General features: G+C 33.4%; 1 protein-coding gene across 1 annotated transcript in view; it reads right to left on the reverse strand.

Annotated features, from left to right (window-relative positions):
- Window positions 1-13,604, reverse strand: part of LOC127547617 (CUB and sushi domain-containing protein 3-like) — a 49,044-nt gene that overhangs the window by 18,241 nt on the left and 17,199 nt on the right. The window contains exon 4 of the mRNA XM_051974540.1: window positions 10,740-10,928. Coding sequence (XP_051830500.1) covers window positions 10,740-10,928 — 189 coding nt within the window. The remainder of the gene's footprint in view (window positions 1-10,739; window positions 10,929-13,604) is intronic.

A 13,604-nucleotide genomic window follows, 5' to 3' on the forward strand; every position in this document is an offset into this window, starting at 1 on the left:
CTATTTTGGGCGTGTGTAGCTTTCAGGGATGAGAGTAAGATGATGATCAGAGGAATCACTGATCAATTTGAATTTCTATAAATCTGTTGAAGTTATAGTTCATGGGCTATTGTTTAGAGGTACCAGAAAGGCATTCCTATTCTGTAAGTATGGTTACTTTCCAGGAAGAAATAAATTTCAATGGCATTAAAGCAAGGGTTAATGCTCTGGAATTTCATCAGATTGAGATGGGAAGTATTCAAATTGATGTGTTTACTTTCATCATTTTCCTTTCACTCTTTTCTTAGTTAAATAATATCTGTCCATGTTGATTTAACTTGATTCATATGCACCATTCAGGACAGCTCTCTGGTGACTCCTCTCTCAGTGCCATGCACTGGGGCCCACAATGTCTGTGATGCACATTTAAGTTTTAGTGTGCACCTAGACTTTCCATTGCTAGTGGTCCTGAAAGATGTATTCACCATCCCTCCAAATTTGAAATATATAGTCAAATAAATTAATATGCCTTTCATTGATTTATGTGTTCCCTCATTCTTCCTAATACTATAACACGTAAGCCTATGTCCCAGAAATTAGTCAGAAGATTTACTAAACATGCTAATAAGCTTTACTCAATTTCTTCTGATAACATGAGGTTATTACTGTACCTCTGATCTTTGTCTGTTCTTTCTCACTTTTACTACAAAGCAAGCTCATTTTCTCATTTAATCATGCATATTCTCAATGACATCTTTTGTTTTGCACCCCTCCAATGCTATCTACATGACATTCATTTTAAATTTTGCATGCTATGACTTGTTACCACATGACAATATAGTAGAATGTAGATATTAAAAAGATACTTTTTTTGTATTTTTATTGTTTTAGGGACATTAAAGCATCTTACAATATACTAAAAATACTGTCCACCAAATATGTGTATATATGCATGTATATCTGTCTATCATCAATACCTTTATAATTTGGACAACATGCATAAGTTGTTCATCCAAATGTATGTCCCAATCTCATCAACAGGAATTTTTCCTCTACTTAGTTTTCTCCACATTGATGGTCAGACTAAACTATTTTAAATAATTACACCTCTCTTCCAGGAGAAATTTCAGTATTCTGAGAATTAGTTAATAAATCCATATAATATCCAAATAATCCAAATGGAGATCATGATAAGTTATCCTGACTCATTTAATTCTAAGGTACATATATCAACTTATTTATAATAAAATTTTAGACAAACCTCAAAGATTTGTGGTTCACAAAAAATGATGAATTCTGTACATGCATCCTAGATAGGTTCTGTGGCCTAGCTCTTCTTACCCCTAAGTATTCTGAGATCACATAGACATGGCTTAATCTTGGGAACTAGACAGTTTCTATTTTTGGCTTATTGCTCCTATTTCAGAGTTTATTCTGAAGAACTCTCTAAAATAAAAACTTTGGCTTACTTCAAAGAAAGCTTGGTACAGTGGTTAAACAGTTGGTCTAATAGTTAAGAAAATGAGCTCAAGTCCTCCATCTGACAAAAAATGGCCAGGTGACATTAGACAAAACACTTAAGCACTTGCTGTGTTACTACTTTAAAATTGTTAAGTTACAGAAAAATTCCTAAGTGGCATTAATGGAAAGTTTCCTCATATGGGAATCCCCTGAGTAAAATAAATCTCTACCCTTATTCTATAGCTATGCCTTAGTATCCCCATGTGTAAATAATAGATACTCAATGTAACTTATGGGTTGAGTTTTATTTTGGCCTGTAGAAAATACATTAATTCAGAAAGCCCTATTTGTATGCCAGTTCCTGGCATGTAATCTAACAGTGAAGTAGCTGGTGGCTGAGTGAATAAAACTCTAATCCTGGATTCAGGAAGAACTAGCCTTAGATACTTAGATAATTATTAACTTATTAGAGTGACCTTGGGGCAAGTAACTTAAACTCTTATGGCTTCAGTTTCTTCATCTGTGAAATGAAAATGATAATGGCATCTTCTAGATAGGGTTATTGTGAAGATGAGCTTAGTAGAAAAATGGATTTTCCATTTTGTTCTCTTCTATAAAATGAACAGAAGGACAGGATTCCCATGACAAAAGCATTAGATCCATTGTGATTTTGGCCTTTGTAGAATACAGAAAAGCAATGGAATTTATTTTAAAAATTAATTGATAATTAATTGATAAAATTACATTTATGAATTGATTGATGAATTGATAAAATAATTTTATTTATCCTTTTTTGAATAATTAGGAATATAATTACACTTACTATCTAATTATAGAGCCTTTAAATAGTCCTGCAAAGGTAAAAAGCTCCCTGACTTCCATTGAAACAATGGCACATTTTTATGTAGACCTCTGGAAAATTTGAAAAGAGAGGGGAAGAAGAGAGAGAGAAAGGAGGACAGGGAGAAGAAGAGGGAAATGGAGAGGGAGAAGGAAAGGAGGAAAGGGACATGGAAAGGGAGAGGGAGAGAGAGGGAGGAGAGGAAGCAGAGGAGAAGGAGGGAAGAGGAGAGGGAAGTAGGGTGGGAATAGAGAAAGGAGGACAGGGAGATGAAGAGGGAAAGGGAGAGGGGGAGAGAGAGAGAGAGAAAGGCAAAGAAGATGGAGAGGAAGAGGGAAAGGGAGAGAGACACAGAGAGAGATAGGGAAAGGGAAAGGAAGAGGGAGAAAGAGAGAAAAGGGAGTGAATGAGAATTTTATATTGTCAACTTAACAACAAAATTCTAGTTTTCTTCTATGCAGAGCTTTTAGTTCAGAATTTATATCTTTCAACTAATTACCAAGGAAATTATCTTGGAAACTCACTCAACTTGAGAAACTAATATAACTTAGAATAAAAGGAGAAGTACCTACATCCAGGAATATTACAAAGATTTATTTCCAGGACACTAAAGGAAAATAAAAAGAGAATCAGCAAAGTACACTTTAATGACAAATTCTAATCTCAATGAGAGTAATTGTCAATGAAAAAAATTCAAAATAAATCATTGTAAAGGTTGTGATGAGCAATGATAGAGATATTTTATTATCATTATCCTTCTTTAAACATCCATAATCTTCTAGTTAGAAAATCTGGATGAGTTTTGACAAAATACTTTTTAAAATCATATTAAGAAAAGTTGGGGAGAATTGGACATTTTAAGAAGTTTTTCCTCACAAATAAATAATACTGCATGTTTTGCAATATATTTTCCTAATGATAGTCTAAGAAACAAGCATAGCAAATATCCCTAATTTAGAAAGGAAAGAAATGAAGGCAAGAAAAATAGTGATTTGCCCCCAGGTCACAAAGATAATATTTGAACTAAGTGCTCCTGTTTCCAAATTAAATAGTTTAATTTTTCCAACACACAATTATTTTCTATTCCAATCACATTTATCAAAACAGTTTTATTCTCTAAATAATAATGGCAAAATAATCCTGATAAAATCAAAAAGTCAAAAAATTCCTTCCATAATTTCAGGACTAACAAGATATAATGTCTATAATTCCTTTACTACATAAAAAAGACAAAATAAACTACTAGTTGAAAAAATATTGAATGTTATTAGATATGATCAAGACCCAAGACAGAGGCTACAATTAGTTGTTGTACTGACAAAATCTGAAATCTATACACCTGTTGATTTTTTAATATAATCTTCAAAAATAAAAGACGAGCAATATGTGTCAAGATAGAAATTTTGTTTAATATATATATTGTGTGTGTGTGTACATACACATACATGATTGCATATATGTATACAGTGAAACTATTTTAATCTGGTTAGATCACAGATGAAATATTGTATTCAATTCTGGAATCCATATTTGAGAATTACTTTGTTACTCTGGAAAATTTGAAAAGAGAGGGGAAGAAGAGAGAGAGAAAGGAGGACAGGGAGAAGAAGAGGGAAATGGAGAGGGAGAAGGAAAGGAGGAAAGGGACATGGAAAGGGAGAGGGAGAGAGAGGGAGGAGAGGAAGCAGAGGAGAAGGAGGGAAGAGGAGAGGGAAGTAGGGTGGGAATAGAGAAAGGAGGACAGGGAGATGAAGAGGGAAAGGGAGAGGGGGAGAGAGAGAGAGAGAAAGGCAAAGAAGATGGAGAGGAAGAGGGAAAGGGAGAGAGACACAGAGAGAGATAGGGAAAGGGAAAGGAAGAGGGAGAAAGAGAGAAAAGGGAGTGAATGAGAATTTTATATTGTCAACTTAACAACAAAATTCTAGTTTTCTTTTATGCAGAGCTTTTAGTTCAGAATTTATATCTTTCAACTAATTACCAAGGAAATTATCTTGGAAACTCACTCAACTTGAGAAACTAATATAACTTAGAATAAAAGGAGAAGTGTTGGAATCCTTACTAACTGCTAACTAATTAGAGTTGATCTAATCTTACAAGAAGATGTTTTGGGCAGAACCTGAAACAAGGTACTAAGTAGAACTACCCATAATCCCTCTCTCTGGAAGGAGCATAAATAGGCCAATGGGCCAGTCAGAGAGTGCTGGAGAGTGAAGATGCTACAAGTCGAGATTTCAGCGGAATGACATGAAGAGTTGGAGCTGGCTGGAGGCTGAAGAAAACTGAGGCAGAGGCTGAAGGACCAGACCTTTGGATTTGGTGACATTCGGAGAGAGCTCTTGGAACCAAGCAGAGAGATAGGTCTCTAAGCTAACCGGGCTATATTGGGATAATAAAAGATCTGAACTTATATCACCTGGCTGAGTTTTGAGAAGAAAAAGCTCACCACATTTTGGCGCCCTGAACGTGGGACAAACAGACCCCTCAGTGGATTTCGGTGGAAAAGCTCCGATCCTGATTCAAGTGGAAAAGCCTCTGATCCTGATCCAGTGGAAAAGACTCTTCAACCCAGAAATTAGGGTGAGTACAACAAAGAAATTTTGTTAGAAGAGTTAAAGTAGAATTTCAGCTAAGATGGGACAGATATTTAGAAAACAGCCTGTTTCTGTTCAAGGAAAATGTTTAGAGAGCATTGTCAAAATTATGGAAAGCCAAGGTTTAATTATAAGTTTACAGCAAATCACTGAATTTTTACAAACTGTAAAGGACATATGTCCTTGTTTCTCTCTTGATAAGGAATTAGATCTAAATGAATGGAAATTGGTTGGAGAGGATCTTTGTCAATTCTATGATAAAAATGGGCCTAACTCAATAATTAATACATATAATGTAATACAATTGGCTATAAGAAGTTATTTAAGTGATAGAATGATGAAAAGGAAAGTACAGGAGGAAGTGCCAACTTTACTAGGTGAAAAGGAGGACAAATCAGATGAGAATGGAGTTAATTACAATTCTGAGTATGATACTTCACAGAAGGAGGAATTAGGTGATTCCACATCTCATGACCCTCCCCCCGCAATTAACCCTTCATGGGTAGAACAAGGGGGAGGGAGAGAGACAGAAACACAGTCAGCTTCTCCTGTAAAGCAGAATTTGACAAGATTAGAAAAAGCATTAATTAAAGCAAAAAATGAAGGAGAAGATATATCTGATTTTATAAATGCATATCCTGTGATTGAAGAGCTCAACTCCTCAGGTCAAAAAGAGAGAAAATACACTCCTTTTAATTTGGGACGCAATAGGCAAAAAGGAGCTGTTGTACAAATCACTTTTGACCAACTAGCTGGTGAAGGTCAGTATGCAGAGAGTTCAGAACAAATTTATTATCCCATAACATTGTATGAGCAAATTTCTAAGGCTGCAATAAAAGCTTGGAATTCTCTCCCTGGACAGAAAGATGGAAATAATGTTTTCACAAAAATAGAGCAAGGTCCCAATGAACCTTTTGCAGATTTTGTGGGACGTTTACAAACAGCTGTAATAAGAACCATTGGAGACAATGCAGCAACAGAAATAATGACTAGACATTTGGCTAAGGAAAATGCCAATAAGATTTGCAAGAGAATTATATGGGGGCTAGACAAAAATGCTCCTTTAAAAGAAATCATTAGACGCTGTGCCACAGTGGGCACAAATGCTTATTATGCCCAGACTATGATGAACATGGAAAGACAAGGTCCTTCTTGGCAGAGGAATTCTAGAGAAACTCGTCGATGTTTTCACTGCGGAAAAATTGGACATTTGAGAGCTCATTGTAGATATGGAGATAGAGTGAGAAGACAGGGTGAGAGAAAACCCAAAACCCCATGTCCAAAATGTAACCGAGGCTTTCATTGGGCCTCTAAATGTATATTGACCCAGAAGAATGAGAGGCAAGGCCCAGCTCCAAAGTATCAATCAAAGGACAGGTGGGGCATGATAGCAGCTGAGGTTACACCCAGAGAGACTTTAGAAATTCAGAACTCTGATGTCATCAACCAACAGAAAAGCAATCAGGATTACAGTTGGGAAGAATACAGGCCTTTTAAGACAACAAGACAATATCCAATGCAAACAACTCCAATGTAATTACCAGATGATGAGAAGAAATCCCAAATTTGGTAAATAGAAGGGAATTAGGTTAATTGCTTGGGGAAGAGGATCTGCTTATATTTCCACAGGTGGAAAAGGAATCAGATGGCTAACAATGAGACTGTCAAAAGAACTTTAAAATCTTCAGCTTTCAGTTCCTGAAAAATCAGCAAGAATCACTGGATTCCCTGAGATGAAAAATTGTTGATGAGACTTTTTGCAGTACTTCAGAGCTTACAGGAATTATTAGATTCCTGGCGCATGAACTAATGAACAATGGATTCCTTATGGACTATTTCTAGGACTTATGGACATTTGTAAATTTTCAGGTCGATTTATGTTGTTACATTACTACTAGCCTGTGTTATATTACTATGTGCTTATGTATTTTAAGCAATTGCAAGAATCATTGGATTTCTTGAGATGAAAGATTGTTGATGAGACTTTTGCAGTAGTTAAATTTTCATGTTGATTCATGTTATTTGTTACATTACCACTAGCCTGTGTTATATTGCTGTGTGCTTTTGTAAATTATGTATAATGCCTCCCATATTGATGGATTTATGTATACCATGTATATCTGTTACAAAGTTCTGGCCCATATTGATGGATTTATGTGTACCCCCTCAGAAACCCCTATGTTTTAAAACAAAAGAAAGGGGGAGATGTTGGAATCCTTACTAACTGCTAAGTAATTAGAGTTGATCTAATCTTACAAGAAGATGTTTTGGGCAGAACCTGAAACAAGGTACTAAGTAGAACTACCCATAATCCCTCTCTCTGGAAGGAGCATAAATAGGCCAATGGGCCAGTCGGAGAGTGCTGGAGAGTGAAGATGCTATAAGTCGAGATTTCAGCGGAATGACATGAAGAGTTGGAGCTGGCTGGAGGCTGAAGAAAACTGAGGCAGAGGCTGAAGGACCAGACCTTTGGATTTGGTGACATTCGGAGAGAGCTCTTGGAACCAAGCAGAGAGATAGGCCTCTAAGCTAACCGGGCTATATTGGGATAATAAAAGATCTGAACTTATATCACCTGGCTGAGTTTTGAGAAGAAAAAGCTCACCACATTTTGGCGCCTGAACAGGGACCGATTCAGATCCATCTGAACTAGATCACAACAGAGAAGTACCTACATCCAGGAATATTACAAAGATTTATTTCCAGGACACTAAAGGAAAATAAAAAGAGAATCAGCAAAGTACACTTTAATGACAAATTCTAATCTCAATGAGAGTAATTGTCAATGAAAAAAATTCAAAATAAATCATTGTAAAGGTTGTGATGAGCAATGATAGAGATATTTTATTATCATTATCCTTCTTTAAACATCCATAATCTTCTAGTTAGAAAATCTGGATGAGTTTTGACAAAATACTTTTTAAAATCATATTAAGAAAAGTTGGGGAGAATTGGACATTTTAAGAAGTTTTTCCTCACAAATAAATAATACTGCATGTTTTGCAATATATTTTCCTAATGATAGTCTAAGAAACAAGCATAGCAAATATCCCTAATTTAGAAAGGAAAGAAATGAAGGCAAGAAAAATAGTGATTTGCCCCCAGGTCACAAAGATAATATTTGAACTAAGTGCTCCTGTTTCCAAATTAAATAGTTTAATTTTTCCAACACACAATTATTTTCTATTCCAATCACATTTATCAAAACAGTTTTATTCTCTAAATAATAATGGCAAAATAATCCTGATAAAATCAAAAAGTCAAAAAATTCTTTCCATAATTTCAGGACTAACAAGATATAATGTCTATAATTCCTTTACTACATAAAAAAGACAAAATAAACTACTAGTTGAAAAAATATTGAATGTTATTAGATATGATCAAGACCCAAGACAGAGGCTACAATTAGTTGTTGTACTGACAAAATCTGAAATCTATACACCTGTTGATTTTTTTTAATATAATCTTCAAAAATAAAAGACGAGCAATATGTGTCAAGATAGAAATTTTGTTTAATATATATTGTGTGTGTGTGTACATACACATACATGATTGCATATATGTATACAGTGAAACTATTTTAATCTGGTTAGATCACAGATGAAATATTGTATTCAATTCTGGAATCCATATTTGAGAATTACTTTGTTACTCTGGAAAACAGTGATAATGTAAGGGTTTGAATTCAGGTCATAAGACATTTCATTGAGGGAAATGGACAAATTTAGCCTGATAAGAGCAGTTTTGGCAGGAAAATGACAATTATATTAAAGAAATTGAAAGGACATCATGAGAAACATTTTTTTTTGGTTCATTTCTAAAATGAAGAAGTAGGATTAGTGGATAGAAGTTGCAGTGAAGCATATGCAAGGAAAAACTTTTGATTATAGCTAGCTATCTGAAAGTGAAATAAATCTTAGAAATTATAATGAATCATCTCTCCACAGAAATTCTTGATCCATAGCTGATGTCTAGTTGTGGTGGAGGGTATTTTTGTTCATAAATGGAAAATGTGTGTCTCTTTGAGGCATTGACATTGGATTTTAGGGCATATTCAATATAACTATTAGAAATATTAAATGTTTTTACATTGGACTAGATTACACTTGGATAGTGGAAATAACAGGGAGTATTCTAATATTTTTTTTTTTGATTTAATCAGAGAAGTATATGAATTTAACAAATTCAGAAAATTATACTCAAATAAGGGAGAAAAGATATCCATTGTAGAAATCCACACAAGTTGACTGTGACTATGAGCCATCTGTGGTTAGGAAATAGGCTGTGTAGTTATTGAAATTGCATTGCAACAAATGGAAGTTATAAAAAATAAATCACTCCAAAAGGTGATTAATGTCAAATTAGTAGAACAAAACATCAAATATATAGGAAAAATTATTCAGTTATTTCTATATCACTCATCAAAGAGCTCAAGGTCTTATTTATCTTGGTTCCAATTACTCCTGAGCACAGAGAGTCAATTTGTTCTGAGTATTTAATCAATGCCTATTCAATTTGAATGAGATATTAACAGTACTATCTACCAAAAAAGAACCTGTTTCCAGTGTTTGGTGATTGATATTTCCTGTTTTATATCATAAGTGTATATCCTTACCCTGGTGAAGAGATTCAAGATCAAGTTATATGAGGATTCCTGTGAAGCAAGTAGATATATTTATTCTGGAAAATAAAGGACTGGCTCTTCAAACTATGATGGATTATCATGTGGAAGGAGATTAAACCAATTCTGCATTGCCCTAAAAAACAGATCTAGGAGCAATAGGTAGAAATTTCAGCAGCAAATTTTCATTTAATATAATAAAAATAAATTTTTAGATTTATACAAAAGTGAAATTCACTTTCTAAAAAGCCCTCCTCATTGGGATTGTTTGGCTAGAGTGGTTGGATACTTTTTTAGTGCTTATGGAGGAGATTCTTTAAGTATGGGTTGAATTTTCATCTGTAAATCTTTTTTCAAACCTGTGATTCTGTGAATTTGCACTCTCAGGACTGATATCAATGTCTTTTTTTCTCTCAAAATGATAATAGATTTGTGTCAATGCAATCATATTTGCCTAAAATACAACAGATACAGTTTAATGTTTCAAGTCATGGGTGGTCAAAATGTCAATATCTGAATCTCTAGTTTGCTCTATTTCCACATTCTTATTTCAGGACTTAATAAGTATAACCTTGCTATGCCAAAACTACAAATAAATTTAACAAGAAAACTGAATCTTTACAGTTGTTTGACTTTATTTATTTATTTGTGGCAATTGGGGTTAACTTGCTCAGGGTAACACTAGGAAGTATTAAATGTCTGAGTCCAATTTGAACTCAGGTATTCCTGAATTCAGGGCTAGCACTCTATCCACTGTGCCATCCAGCTTCCACTTGTTTGACTTTATGGAAACAAAATTATCAGTGATTGAATAGATTTTTTTTTCTTTTTAATCAACTATTTGTGCGTGTGTGTGCGTGTGTGTGTGTGTGGTGACATGATGACATGTGTTCAAACTAAAACAATCCAGCTTTTCAAGATCCTATCTCAGAGGTTTATGGCAAATAAATTCCTGAAATAACAGATGTGTAGCATCATAATTTATACCAAGGAATAAGACACAACATCAGAAGAGTATAACTACTATAAGTGGCAAAAAAATTATAATTTCAATTTACTCTTTTAGCAACATTTAGTGAATGTGCATTTTAAATTCTTACTGTCTACTATTAGCATTTTCTTTAAAGAAATGTATGGATCTAAACAAAAGCATATACATTTTCAGACAAGTTTAATCAGAAAAACCAATGACATTTTGAACATAAAACAGATTTCTTAATGGGGCTACTCCATTTTGATACTCTACCTTGACAGGCTGGAACAGGTGCATCCCATGCATGGTACCCATATGGAGACTTTTTGCATACAGCGCTGCTTTTTCCAACAAGCCTGAATCCTCTGTCACAAGCCCATCGAACCACACTATTAAGTTGACCTCCTGTCTGACTAATGATGTATCCATGGGGGGGAGATTCTGGAGTACTACAGTAGAGAGCTAACCCAAAGAAAATAAAATCTTAATTAAATTACTTACACAAATCATAAATTCCTTATTACTATGTCTACATAAGCTAATAAACAATGGCTATAATGTTATTCAACATGAACACATGCTCATTTATCTAAATTGTAGCATATTTGGATCTCATCTTGCTTTATACTTAAAAAAATCCTGTTTCCTTCATGAAACATTCTCGCTGTGTTTTCAACTTCTTATCGTCCTTGCTATTTAACACATTGTCTAAGTTCCTTGCAGAATAATGTACTTGAAATATTACAAAATTTCAAAGAACAGATAACCAATTTATTAAATAATACCTCCTATCAGTAAGAGAGACTAAAAAATAGCACCTTTGGCTGCAACATGTTGAAAATATCCCAGCAGGATTAAACATGGTAAATGCGGCCCTATAGTTGTCATGTGACATCCCTGCTATGCCATGCCACACACAGAATTTCCCCTTATTGAAACAAAGGCAGTAGACTACAAAATTTCACAACCTGTTTTGCTGTTTGCCTAAAAAAAAGTATTCATTCTTTCAAGTCATTCTAAAGATACTAAAATGCAAACAACAAAAATGACAATAAAAGCTTCTCAGTAGAATAAAGCCTTTTTCTCATCTTGAAAGCCTTAAATGACAAAAGATAATGTCAAGTGGCTGTGGCTGTTTTGCATGTATATACTTTTTGGACAGTGTCAGGCTGAGAGAAGCTTCATTTACCCTTAGAAATCTTCAGTAACATATGAAATATATGGAATTAAAACTGTGGTGTCATCAACTGCCATTAAAAAACAATGTCCTCAATGTGTCAAGCTACTCTTGAGCTACTCTACTCACTAAAAATACTTAAAAAGGTGCAAAATGGATTCTTAAAAATCATTTCTATTCAATGTTCTCTTGAATGGTTAACTATCTGATAAAAACTCTACTACGTTATTCTAGAACACAAAATACTACCAGTATAGTATTCTGATGTTTGAAATCACTAAGTGGCTTTGACTTTTATTTATGTAGCCATGAACTAAGTCTAATATAGTATTATATATAGTATATGACAATCATTTTAAATGTTCTCTTGGCCAAGTTGTGTACATTTTGGGGAAGAAATCTCTCAATTGAATTGCTTCCTGGCAAAAATAATTGGTAGATGAAAATTTCTGAAGTATTATGAATAGATATCTTATATCATATAAAATTATAATATTTCATATTTGAGTTGCTAACATACATTTTGTAACTTTAAGAGAAAGATATCCCCAGATAATAATTATTCTCATGTTGACAAATGAGACAGAAAGTATATTTCTTAAAAGCTAAGAGGAGGGAAAAGTGAATATACATCTTAATAAAAACGTCATTTTGCGAATTGTAGTAATTTAGTAAGCATTCTACTTTTTGTTTTAATTTTTTTTGACACATGTCTATATATTTTTTCACCTGAAACTCAGAGAAGCAACATAGTTTAGTGGATTGAATATTAGACTTGCAGTTAGGACTCTGAGTTCAGATCTTTTTTTGGGCATTTAATAACCTGTGACCCTAAACAAGTTATTTAATTTTTCTGATTCTCAGTTTCTTTAGATATAAAATGAAGAGTTCAGCATTAATGACGTCTAAATTCCTTTTTAGGAATTTAGGATTTAAAATCCCTCTAAATCCATGATCTTATGATCAATGACCTCTGAATCAGAAGGAAGTTTTGTAATTGCCATTTGTATATTACAAATAAATTGGATTGAAACTTATGTCCCAAAACATGGTGGTAGAGTTGCTATATTACTCTTCCTAAACAGTTTTGGAACTAGTTTTCCCTCAAATCATTTAATCCCCTCAAATCTATTGAAGCATGGCTCTCCATTTAAGTCAACACTGGACATTAGAATTTTAGCAGAGATCTTTAAGCAAATATCTTCCAAATCAAAAATTTCTTTTCATATTCTAATGACATTAATTTTGTTTGTGTAAAAACTTACAAAGTTTGTATCAAAATTTTGTCTTTAATGGTTAGCTCTATCTACTGTTTAATTAGGAATTCTCTCCTTAACCATAATTGACAGAAGTACCTACTTCAATTTTCTTTTAATTTGTAAAAAGCTCTTATATTTAAGTTTTATATCTCTTTGAGTAGAAAAATAAATTTAAAGGTATTCAAATTTCACTTAAATTTTTCTAGGCTTTCTGGAAAATAAGAATTTGTTCTCTTAATATTTTGTGATATTGGGTTTATAAAACAATGAGTTACTCATTTCAAATGCTTCTTGGTCTTCCTCATCTTGCCTTTCTTACTGATCTTTTTATATTTAATCTGTATCAATATTTTATTATTGCTATATAACTTAATATTCATCAATATTATATTTTATACTTTCATTCCATCTTCTTCCTGTGCCTTATTTCTCTTGATTCCTTTTGTTCCTCTAAATTCATTTAGTTTTTATTTTATCACAATACATAAATTATCTTCCCATCAATTGAACTGGTAAATCACTGAATCTGTAAATTAGTTTAAACAGTGTTATCATTTTAACTATATTGGCTTGGCTCAATTATGAACAACAGATGTCTCTCTAATTGTTTTTCTTCCTTTGTTTTCATCATCACAATTTTATATTCAACATGGATAAAAAGAGAAAAATGTATTACTTTAATTTAATTTCTCTGTCTGTTTC

Source organism: Antechinus flavipes, chromosome 1 (assembly GCF_016432865.1).
Source record: "Antechinus flavipes isolate AdamAnt ecotype Samford, QLD, Australia chromosome 1, AdamAnt_v2, whole genome shotgun sequence".
Lineage (NCBI taxonomy): Eukaryota > Metazoa > Chordata > Mammalia > Dasyuromorphia > Dasyuridae > Antechinus > Antechinus flavipes.